The sequence below is a fragment of the Buteo buteo genome, chromosome 17 (assembly GCF_964188355.1).
Source record: "Buteo buteo chromosome 17, bButBut1.hap1.1, whole genome shotgun sequence".
Taxonomy (NCBI): domain Eukaryota; kingdom Metazoa; phylum Chordata; class Aves; order Accipitriformes; family Accipitridae; genus Buteo; species Buteo buteo.
Window position 1 is genome coordinate 30218765 of NC_134187.1, and position 12061 is coordinate 30230825.

General features: G+C 45.8%; 1 protein-coding gene across 4 annotated transcripts in view; it reads left to right on the forward strand.

Moving 5' to 3' along the window:
• SPATS2 (spermatogenesis associated serine rich 2) overlaps positions 1–12061 on the forward strand; it is a 31409-nt gene that overhangs the window by 13075 nt on the left and 6273 nt on the right. For 3 of the 4 annotated variants that reach the window (XM_075049626.1, XM_075049628.1, XM_075049627.1), the window contains 6 exons: positions 3535–3614; positions 3896–4004; positions 4957–5006; positions 6162–6420; positions 6665–6877; positions 8028–8163. In XM_075049626.1, the coding sequence (XP_074905727.1) occupies positions 3535–3614; positions 3896–4004; positions 4957–5006; positions 6162–6420; positions 6665–6877; positions 8028–8163 (847 nt within the window). The remainder of the gene's footprint in view (positions 1–3534; positions 3615–3895; positions 4005–4956; positions 5007–6161; positions 6421–6664; positions 6878–8027; positions 8164–12061) is intronic. The other variant, XM_075049630.1, reaches the window with a different exon arrangement.

Here is a 12061-nt window from a genome sequence, read left to right on the forward strand (position 1 = left end):
TAGCATTGGTACCTCTGTTGCCTGTTAGCAAGAACTGTTCTTACAAGGAAAAAATAGCAGTATGTGTTGATGTAATTTGTAAGGAAAAGCACGACACGTGAGAGATGTGAAATGCAGCCTGTGGTGGTCTGTTTGCTTCAAGTGCAATGCCTGATGCTCTGGGAGCCGTGAAATCACAGAAAGCTCCCACAGATGTAATCTCTTATGTAGCACTTTTTTTGGAAATCCTGATTTTTACACCCCCCACCCCCCCCCCCAATATTTGTGGATACTTTGGTGTGATGGTATGACTGCAAGCATAGACTGATAGAATAATGACATTTTGGCTTCTTTACTCTGTCCTGGGAAGATGCATTAATTCCTGTCCAGTCACCTCTGCAGTCCTGGGCACAGACGTCTCCCGATTCTCGCAACGCAGGGACTGCTGAAGATGCTTGTAATTAGAGCAAATTGGAGATGCTCTGAGCAAGCAGTGAGGTGCCATTTCTTTAAGAGCTTTTTATTTCGCATTAGCTGAGGTCTCCCGCACTATCCCTGGGAGAGTCAGCGTGGTTACCGTTGACCTGAAAAGCCACAGAGTCTATAAATGTTTCACGGTTTAACTGAATCTTAATTGCATACCATTTTAAGTGTATACGCTGTCCAGTTCCCCAAAGCCATCTGCCTGCGAGTGTCCTGGCTGGGGCAGGAGGGTGAACCTAGTGTTTGGAGTGGGATTATTTTTTTAATTAGTTTTGTACACTATTTTACTGTGCAGACTTTCCATGAGCTGGCATGTGGGTGCAGTGGGGATGAGGTGCTGGATGGATTCAGAGGAGCTAAATGCATAAATGTGATTGCGCTATACACTTTCGTAAAGTGTCCTCTGTGTGACGCTGGTTGGGACAAAGTCTGCATAGCTGTCAGACTGGTGCTTTTCTGTGTCTCCTTATGAAATGACTGCCTGCCGTGGCTCAAAAGTGAGCCAGGACTTGGGTTGGCTTGGAGCTTGAGGGGGAAACAGTGGCTCCTGTTTTGACTTCCTCAAGGTGTCGGGTGTGAAGCTGTTTTATTTCTTGTGTCCCAGGAAGCAGAGCAGGCATTTGTTAGGTCTGTAGTTCTAATTCTTGCATGTGGTTCGTACAGAAAGGACTAATTAGCGGAGTTACAGGAGGAGCAAACTGATGTTTGGTAGGGTGGATTCTTCCTGGCATCGTTGGTGTTTCTATTTAAGAGATCCTGTGTTGATTAGTCCAATAAATAGCACTGAAACACAAAAGTAAATGATTTGGGATGAACAATTTCTTACCACCTCATTTTTCTGGAGGATGCAGTTATGAACAGAGAAGCAATTAAGGCTGTTGGCATCATCTCTGGGGTTTATCACATCAAATCAACAGGGTAGCACTGCATTGTGTATGTTTTAATGCAACCGAGATCAGTCCAAATGTCTGACTTGTCATGTCAGACATGACATGCATAGTCTAAGCCCTGGCTTTGGGAAGGAGCTTTCCTTTCCCACAAGGTTGTTAATTCAAAAATCTTGAAGTCACTGGTGGCCGTTGGACTTCGGTCCACGTGGGCATGAGCGTTTTAAATTCTATCCCTTCTTGCAGACACCCGCTGTCACAAGAGACCCGAGTGCCAGCAGCCCTTTTTGTGATGCTTGGGAGTGCTCAAGGGCAATATCAAATGTATATGGTGTAGTGTCTGTTGCATAATTTTTGCATGATAAACATTTTAACACCAGGAGGACTTGGGCCGTAGTGAAGCGACTGGAAGCTGGAGAAGCATCTCAGAGCAAGGCGCTGACAAGCTCAGTCCCCTGTAGGACCAAGCACAAATGGAGATGTGGGAAAGGGATGGGATTGAGTAGCTGAAAATGTGCTGCATGGGGGAGCTGAACTTCATCTTCCCTGGCACCTGGGTCCTTGGTGGCTGCTCTGCAATGAAGATTTTGAAAAAAGATTGCTAATTCGCACTCAGTGATGGGAGTCTGAAAGCCATTTACAAGATGAAGGACTAGAAAGTTGGTAACTCGAACTTCTGTGAGCTTGGGAAACTTGAGAAAATCTTGCTCATGGGGCTGAAACGGGTAAGGATGGCGCGAGGAAGAATTTAACCGTTCATCTGTAGCCTTAATAAGAGGCTGACCTTTCCATCATGTTCACAATTCTGTCACTGTATTTGGACGCATCTCAGTTTAAATGCTACATCAATGTCTGGGAACCGCGGAAGTCAATGGTGTGTCTCAAAATCGCGTACGAGTTATTTAGAGGAGGTGAGGGAAAGAACATGAATCAGCAGCTTGGAATATCAGCTGAGATAAAGCAGAAAGGGCAGTGACCAAGCGAGCGTCCCCACAGAGCACCCTGGCCTGCTGGAAGTGTCCCTTCCCCCAGGCGGTCCCCAAAGCCACTGGGCAGCAGCAACTGTAGAAACCCACCTGAGAAGCTTTGCAGAAGAACCAGTGGTCTTTTGCTTCCCTGGCTCCGTGCAGGGCTCAAGGCATCAAAGCACACGCAAGCAAATGCCCTCCTAGGAAATCTGCCTGGGGCTTTGTGCCTGCGTGTGAACTCTCTGGAGAGAGGTTGGTGATGCAGAATAGGAGTGCTTAACACCTCTGGGGTCCTGCCGTCGGCCCCTGCCCAGGGACATGTGTTCTTCCTGAGATGAAACGTGGCTAAAATGCCGGTTTGAAGTATGTTGTCTCATAGCTGTTCATAGATGTGTTTTACTATATCCCTTTTCTTTAGCAAACCTGAAATTTAGCCTGCTCAGACCTCTGGCAGGAAAATCGAGTGCGAATTTGTGATACCAGGCACTCGTAAGGATCTCTCGGTGAAACGGTAGGGCCTGCAGATTTATGTGACCTTTGCTCGCTGGCAGGGAGCAAACCTGTTGGTGATGGCTGTCTCAATTATGGGTCTCTTTTGGAACATATAACCATTACCTTGGAGATCATAGCTGGCAGGGAACACAAGCTGCTGGATCTTCAAACCCATTTATCAGTCTGCTTGCCATTTGTATCTCCAGGTGGAGGAAATTGTTAACCACACTGCTCGAAGGCTCTAGTGCTTTTGTTAACTCTTTATTGCTGGGCTCGGGAAAAGATTAATGCGGAAATGGAGAAACGGTACTAATCTGGTCTGCTTCAGCAGTCTTCTGTTTCGCGCCAGCCCTGTTGGGGCTTGTGTTTTTTGGCTTGTGGTTTTGATCCATGGTTGGTTGGTTTAAACTGACCCAGAGCTGAGGAGTGAATCAGCTTGAGTTCAGTGGGGGGCATTGGCAAACCAGATTCAGCTGGGGTTACCTGGCTGAACAGAATCTCGTCCTTAAATAAGGCTGGGATATCATCCGTTTTATTCTCAGCAGCTAATAATCCTCTGCTAACCATAGGACAGAATTAGCCAGCGAACACCATACGTTTGTTGGATTTCAATTTTCTCCTTGGCAAAGTAACAACTCAGAGCTGACCTCTTGCTTCCTATCTTTCTAAATGTCTCTCGGTGCCTGTTGTTCAGAAGAGAGCTTCCTTCTCCTTTGTCTTCACAGATCTGTCTGGGTTTATTTTTGATGTGCAGTCCAATACTGTGATGGCCCAAGGAGGAACCTTTGAAAACATGAAGGAGAAGGTAAATGTGTCTTCTGAGACTTTAACTCACCACGTGCCGTGGAAGAGCTCGTGAATGCTGTATCTTCATCTCCTCTCTGAGATGAAATATGTTTCTGTCTGGGAGCTAACTGCAGCTCTGTCAAAAGCAAAATTTTATTCAGGCTAAATTGTCCTGGCACATTAAAGTTTTATAAGGAAGTCATCGGTTATGGTTTTTAGACTGCTTGCAGAAGGGTTGCTGTAGGCTCCGTGTGGGATAAAGCAAATGGTTTACATGTTACCCTGTTTTCTTCCCTCTAGATCAGTGCGGTGCGTGCAATAGTCCCCAACAGGAGCAACAATGAGATCGTCCTTGTGCTGCAGCATTTTGACAACTGTGTGGACAAAACAGTGCAAGCCTTTATGGAAGGTAACTGTGGCTGGTTTTTTAGCAGGGTTTGTGGCTTGGTAACTCATACGTACCGTGTTTATGGGCTTACTTCAGAAGCAGCAATAGCCTTTGTGCAGAAAGGGCTGTGTGCAGTAAGTACATGAGGTAGCAGAAGCTCATGTAGCTTCTCAGCCCATCCAAGTACAGGCTCTAGCCAGAAAGATAACTAACGGATGATTCTCTTCCCAAGTTTTAGTTGGTGTTTGTTCAACTAGGGGTCAAGGCAGAGATAAGCATTTGATAGCTCTTTAGATAAAGGAGGTTTGATATGCAATTACAGAAACTCTTTTTCATGTGTACAGAATGGGAGTGTCTTCAGCTTTGAAAGTTGCTGTTTGTACTTTGAAACCTGGCTCACAAATCTTCTCTTGGGTCTGGCTGGCATGCTGCATTAGATGGATTTTCTGACCTTGGAAAAACAGGCTGTTGCTGGTGACAGTGCCTGTCGCTTTGCAGCTCTTATTTCCATGCTGGCCATCACTGACAACTGCGCTTTGCCTCTGGCCCACAGAAGGTATGACAGCTATTCCTCAGACGGTGGGCATCCTGACACAGTCACTGTCTCTGGGGAGAGAAGGCCAGCAGATATCCGACCCGAATGCAACCTTTGAGTTCAGAACATGCTCCAGCAGGGTTCCAAGTACCTAAACCTTTAGTATGACAGAGCCAAAGAGAAGATTTTTTTTATTTTTTTATTATTTTTTTTTTTCCTGGAAAGAGCTGGCACTGTGGTGTAAGGGGATAGTCCTGTTCAGCAGTATGTTTCCAAAGCAGAAATGAAACTGATCCTTTTATTACATCAACTAAGAGAATTGAAACTTAGCTGCAGAAAGTGTTACAGCTGGCTCCAGGTATGGAGGCACTTCCACGTGACTAGGAAAGAACTGGAGTGGATGCCTCATCCACTGCTCATCGCTGCATTTTGTTTCAGGCAATGCCAGTGAAGTACTGAAAGAATGGACTGTAACAGGCAAAAAAAAGGTAACACTTTTAAAATATACTTTGCTAAGGTATTTATTTTTTTGTTTTGAGGATTTAGACTATGGAGAACAGTAGGCATTCCTCAGGATTTAGATGGGAAAAGAAACCAAAGAGCAAACGTGTATATTGATGTTAGCAGAACTGATGCATGGAGATAATCACTAGGTTATCAGGTGCCTCACTGTTCAGGGCAATGATTTACATGGTAAATTCAGTGCAAGTTGTAAACATCATCCTCTCGCCACATTTGCATTTAATTTAGTTGTCAGACACATTGTGTCGAATATAGCATCTGAAAAAAAAAAAATTCTAGACTTTCTTGCAGTTGCTTTTATTCTGCTGACCCTCTATAGGACCCCTAATCCGCACACACAGCCCCACACTGAAGTAAATCTTTTATCAGGTCCATTTATTTCAACAGAGCTCTGTAATTCACTGTTCAGATAGTCATGCTGTTCCATTTTTCATCGGTAACCTTTGGAGCTGAACAGTTGCGTCTAATGCTGAGCTCTGTGGAAATATATTTCTTTGTCACGTAAGCTTTCTCGAGTGTTTTGCCTAGTTCTTTGCTCAGACCTCTGTGAAAGGGTTAAATAAAGATTTGCAAAGTTTCGCTACTTGATATTATAATGTCTAAATCCACCAGGACAAGAATAAATTCATAATTATTCAAAAGGACTCCTTTGAATACGTGAAAAGCACCAGCATGAAATGGATAGGGAAAAAAATGTGACCGAGTAGCCCTGTGTTGGGAAATGAGGGAAGTTTTGTCAGAGCAAGGTCTAGCAGAGCACCCTGGAAGCTGCACCTTGCCAGTGAGCACCCCCAGAAGTGACCCAGCTGGTGCTGTGGGTTACAGCCACAAACCTGTCCGCTGTTTCCCATCAGTTATGCAGCCTTCATCTGATAACCATTGCTCTTGTTGGCATACCTTCGGAGAGGATAATGTATTCACGCCTCATTAATGCCACTATAACTGTCCTCATTGTTGAATAAATCCCTCCTACTGTTAATAGGATCAACAGCCAGGCTGGCTGAAAAAGCATTTAATTCAGCTACTTTCAGTCAGTAATCATAAGCTTAATTTTCCCTTCAGGAATTAAGCTTAACATTTTTTTTTTTCCCCCCTTTGTGGTGTGGATACCTAATCCTTAGAACAAGAAGAAGAAAACCAAACCAAAACCGCAAGCTGAATCAAGCCCTGGCCTCCCAGACCCCGGTAAATTGGTGTCCACTGAAGAGGAGCAGTCAGCGAACTCGGAGAAGGGTGGAATTAACGGTTTCCATGTCAACGGCTGTGCCCACGACACGGAGTCTGTGGACTCGCTCAGCGAAGGTTTGGATGCACTTTCAATTGATGCCAGGGAGTTGGAGGATTGTGAGTCTGCTGCACCAGACATGCCTGATAGAACAGGTTAGTCTCTATAAAGTAGCGCAGGAGACGGGCACCGAGTGTTTAAAAAGCAGAGGAGCTGCCTCCTGCTTTTTTTGTGTTCCTTCTTTGTTTTGGGTCAGCTTTGAATACTGATTTGTTTGGATGGCTCTTCAGGAAAGAGCAGCTCACCCTAATTTTCTGATTTTTTGCTTGTTGTAAAAAGACGGTCAGTGTTCTGCTGTCCTCTTCGCGTTCCCCTTTAAACGAGTGTGCTTTTCTACAGCAGTGCCTGAACTAGAGAATGGAATATCAGACTTTGACACAAAATCGCTCATCATGCATCCTTCCCAGAGCCCTGCATCTCTTAGACAGCGGCCTGAGCAGAGGAGCACTAGCAGGTCTCTGTCCAGATCAACAGCGAGCAATTCAACTCCTGCGTCCCTGTCTGTAACGCGGCTGGAAGATGTTGCAGTTTCACCTGCAAACAAGAAGCTAGGTAAGGCCCTGAGGGTCTGCGTGCTCTCCGATGTCAGAGCAGGTTGCTGCTGGCCAAGTTCTCACTGCCTCTTCTGCAGTGTCAGTGACAGACACAGTGCTGAGGCGTACCAGACTTTGATTTTAATGCGAGCTAACATGCTTCTTATTATCTGGCCAGTAACTTGCACTCTACTCCTCCTCTTCCCTATGCACAGCAGGAATCTTGACAGCAGTTTAGATGTAGTGCCTGGAGCGGCAAACCCATATGTGTGAGAGAAGCAGGGGAGGAAGCAGCCAGTCTCGCTGCATACGTTTAGCCCATTCTTCTGTGTGCTCCATCACAGAGCCTTTAGGTTGTTTCTCATCTTTTGTGAGAATTTGTCGAAAGGCCAGAAGTTCGGACCAGTCCTCTTACAAGAAGTGACAGCCTCCTTCTACTGGATTTTTTTTATTTTCCTCTTTCGTGTGCTTTCTCCACAGCTGAGTTCTTACAATAACAAGCGGGGACAGGAGGGACCTCAGAGACCCCGATTGTGATCACGGTTATTATACTTAGCTTAGGGAGATGAGGTGGTGGTAGTTCACCTTGCTGCATGGGAAAGCTGTAACGAGCCGTTGTTAATGTAGCTTGGCAGGGGACAACTGCGCTCCAGCAAGCTCCAGAGAGCGTGGGCAAGGTGATGTACCCTGCTGGCAAGCTGAGATGTGGGGACTAACCTTGGCAGCGATAACCAATCCTTTCATCTCCTGATTGGAGGAAATAGCCTTAATTTTAGTTCCAAGATAATTCCCTTCTCCAAGCAAACAGTCATTTTATCTCATTTAGTGATATGTTGTAGACCGCATTTCACTTGTCTCCAGTCCCTGGCCCAAAAGTGACTCAGAGATGCATTTGATTTCTCTCATGTATTTGAAAATGTGGAGGGACATCCCTGCCCATAGAAGGAAATTCTACAAGCCTTGGGAAGACTTTCCCCAGTAAGAAGATCTCTCAAAACTGTCCCTGCTGAACCTAGTGCCTTTGTAATGGGGAAGGGGAAGAAAAATTTAAAACCAAGCAGTGTATAATTTTAAAATAAGATGGAAAGCCAACTTTAGATTTATCCCTGCTGGGAGGATTTAGCAATATGATTGACATGGCTGTTTGAGTTCACTCTGTCTCTTGGTAGGTTCTAATATTGAAAAATCAGTGAAGGATCTCCAGCGCTGCACTGTTTCACTGGCTCGGTACCGGGTTGTGGTGAAGGAGGAAATGGATGCTTCCATTAAGAAGATGAAGCAGGCCTTTGCTGAACTGCAGAGTAGGTAAGTTAAATGTAGGGACAGATCCAGGTGTTAAGGCTTAAGACCTATACATTTGGACTAAGACTTCAGCTTTCCAGTCAGGTTAATGACTTGCTTGTGTATGCCCTACCGCCCAAGCACTGTTCTGCAGCATCTGGGAGGTCAGCGTGTCGCAAAGAATAAACTGGAGTCTAAAGTCCTGTACTCTGCAGTTTTTAGAAACCGCCTTTGCGGGCGGCTTTGCAAAGCCTGCGTTCAAGCTGTTGTCCCACGTGTCCAGTGGGATGTTAATAGACTGTTCAGGGCTTCGGTGTGTCCGTCAGGGCCTTTGATGAACTGTGGCTCCATGTCTGTACAAGACAGTTGTCCTGACCACCATAAAGTCATTTTAGATGCAGATAATATGAGGAACTCGCCAGATAACATACTGTCAGTTAGGTACTAATGTTAGCTGTGCTGGAAGGAGAACTGTTGGGAGCTCAGGGTGCAGTAGCATGTGTCTTTTAGAAGCAAACATTCATATTTGAAATCTTCAAATTATTGTTGAATATAACATGGAAGAGAGGGATCCTTTTGAAGGTACAAGTACACATCAAAGATCATCCTGTGCAGCGCTGCTTCCCCCATTTTAAGCCAAGCTTTTGATACTGTGCATGATGTTCCCTGGGTGCAATTGGGTCTTTCTTTAATGAACATCTTTATTGGTTTGGATAAGTGATTTAAGATGATATTCTGAAAGGCCTAACATCAGATACACTCGCTGTTTTGGCTGATTGAATCTATTACTGAGAGATTGTTCTTCTTGGTTATACAAATATGATTGCTTTTGGTAAAGAAATATTCATAACAAACTGCACAGAGAGTTCTCCTTGCCCGAAGTGAGTAACATTTGACAAGTATCTAAAATGCTGCTATCGCATTGAAGGATTAAAGTAGATGTTTGGCAGACTTGCAAATCTGTGTCAAAAGCTGTCTATGTCTGAAAACTGTATGAGGCCTCAAAGGCAAGAGGGTTTAGTGGTAGTGATGTAAAGAGCTGTATTCTGAAGCCTTTTAGCAAACTTGGTTGTTCAGTGTGGACTTTCTTGTGCTCATACTTGTGCTGAACTTTGCCACCAGGAAGTACTCTCTTGAAATAAGTGGAATGGTGTCCTGTACTTAAATTCAGCGCGTGCTGAAAAGACTGACAAAAATGTTTACAGATGACTTTTAAACTTACCTGAGGAGACTAGACCAAACTGGAGGGATAGGGTTAAAGGTGTCCATGTGCCCTGACCTGTGTTTTCGTGCTAAGAGTTGTGGTCTCCAAGCCGAAGATGGATGTGGAGCTCCCAGCACCTCCCATCTTTTGGAAAAGCTGCAATGTAAGGGGATTTAACCTGTCAGTAGCTGAGGGATTTGTAGCCCTAATTTAGGTTTGTTTTAATGAATATTATTTCTCACTTTGTTAGTGGCTTTGTCTACCGAGTCAATACTGATTCAATGTTCTTACTGTATACAGCGGGTTTTTGTTTTTAAGGATTTTTTTGTCTGCCTCTCTATGCAGTTACAACATCTGTAAAAACCTCTCCCTGGTATGGAAAATGTCATTCCTTTGGCTAACGTGTCTGGTTCCATATAAGTAATTCCTCGCCCTTTGACTTATGTTATCATCTATAAAACACTTGCGTCATGTTTGGAAAGGTTAAAGACTTAAGTCCAGTCCCGTAGCGTTGCTCCAATGAGCCGGCAGCGGGTGAAGCAGGATGCGTGGTTCCGTGAGCGGGGAGGCGAGTGCCTGCCTGGAACGGGGCCACTGGGAACCTCCTTCGACAAATGCCAAGTGAAAGAGCTGCCCAGCAGCGTGCCAGGTCTGCGCAGTTCATAAGCGGTGACTCTGCAGCCAGGGCCATTCGGCTCCGCAGAAGGAGATTCACTTTCTTTTTCCCCGAAAGTGATGCAGTTGCTGGTCAGCTGAGGTGTGAGTTGTACCTTCACATTTTTGTTGTTGGCCGGTGGTTTGTTTTTTTTCCAACTCCCTTCATGACCCAGAGAATAATTAGTGTATTTTTAAATCCTACGGCACAAGGCAAGATCCGATAGTTAAATCCTCTTGCTGAATTGCCTCTCCACCTGGCTTTCTACCAAAGGAAAACCTGGTTTAAAGGCAGGTTTGTTCAACTGAAACAGGATGTTTAAGTAGCAAAGCTTGGACTGGTTTAACTTCTGCCTGTCAGTGTCAGGGCTGCCTTTCAGATGTCCTTTTAACCAGTGAGGCTTCCTAGAGTTCTTGACCTTCAACTTCTCTTGCTAGACAGTGTGCTTATATTAGACCTGTGGTCTGTAGGTAGGTGAGGGTGAAGGAGGACGCTCTAATGCTGGGGTCGTGCCTACCTCAATCTCTGAAATCCGTCCTGTTTGAGTGGCAGATGTAGCAGTAGCCGCTTTGGCTTCCTATTTTGAGAGGATTTGCTCCTCTAGACTGGAGATGATCAGGTAACCTGAACTAGGAAATCCTGATAGTCCTTAAATTCCTGAATATTTTGCAATCTGCTGACAGGGAAAGAAGCACATCAGGAAAAAAACCCTGAGCCTTTGTGAGTGGTGTGGGTAAGTTCAATTTTAGCACTGTCTGCCAAGTTGGATGTGGGGCAGCGTTTGAGGTTTCTCACCGCTGAGATCACCGCTGCATACCTCGTGCTGCAGATCGTCCTTACTTCCTCGTGGCAGAGCTGCCAGGCATGCTTCCAGCCACCTTTGATTGCAGTCAATCTTTGAGATCGTTGTGTTTCAGCCCCAAGGAAAACTGACCCCAAAACCCCTAGCATGCTTGTGCAAACAGCTGTTGTCTTTCACGAACAGACAACATCTTGCAGGCACTGCTCGATCGAGCTTGCTTGCAGCTGAGAGCATCTCTTCTGACGGTTGGGTCACAACCGAGTATTCAGCATTATTTCATCTTCAGCAGTTATCAGTTTACCTCCTGCTCCATTTTCTTCCTTGTGCAGTTCTTAAATGTCCTTTCTTAAAGCCCAGTCTTTCTGGCAGGGGCAGATGCGCTCTCTGTCCTGCATGGGATCTCGTCCCAGGACAGAGCAGTCGAGAAAGGCAGGCGTGTTTCCGAACGGATCCAGCAGAAGGAAGTGAGTTTGTTTGACAAGAAGCCGTGCAGGATGGAGGAGCAGTGGGGTCTGATCCGAGTCACTCATCACGCGAACCTCAGGCAAAGCCACTTGACCTCTGTTCCTCAGCCAGCCCAACTGTAAAATTGGGTAAAGGACTCCAGCTGAGCTCTGCTGAGTAAATTAAATTACAAAGAGACGCAAGCTATGATCTGTGCCAAGGTGCGTGCGTGCGTGCCTGCAGCCTGGCGGAAAAAGCCCAAAATGGCCCATATAAAGTGGGTGTTGGCTCTGCAGGAGCTGGGCGTGTGCCTGTGTGTTCAGGGAGGAGGCACTGGGGTAAGGTGTAGCACAACCGAGTTCTGCCGCACGAGAGCCGCAAGGCTGTTCCTGCTCTTTAATTAATCATTAAGGCCGCGTTCACACCCGTATCTCTCCGAGCTCTGGGGGATTCCTGCAGCTGACGTGGCTCTGGGCAGAAGGCAGCTGGGGTATCTCCCTTTACCCTGCCCATTGGTGTTGCAGAGCCAGGTTGAACCACTCCGGGGATGGTTGGAGACAAGGTGAAGTCTTATTAGCGTAGCTTTTGACATGCGTTGTTGTATTTGTGCAGTTCGGCTGAGAGTGCCTGACCTGGATCAGGCCCCTGCTGTGCTACGAGCAGAAACAATTCTTGCCCTGAAAAGGCAGATGGACAGAGCGATAAATCAACAGAAGAAGCCAAATGTCAAAGCTGCTGTTCAGAGGGAATTGTTTAAATTGATCTTGCCTCAGCCCTCTCTGACATGCAGAGGAGTGGGAGCGGTGGTTTGAGTTTG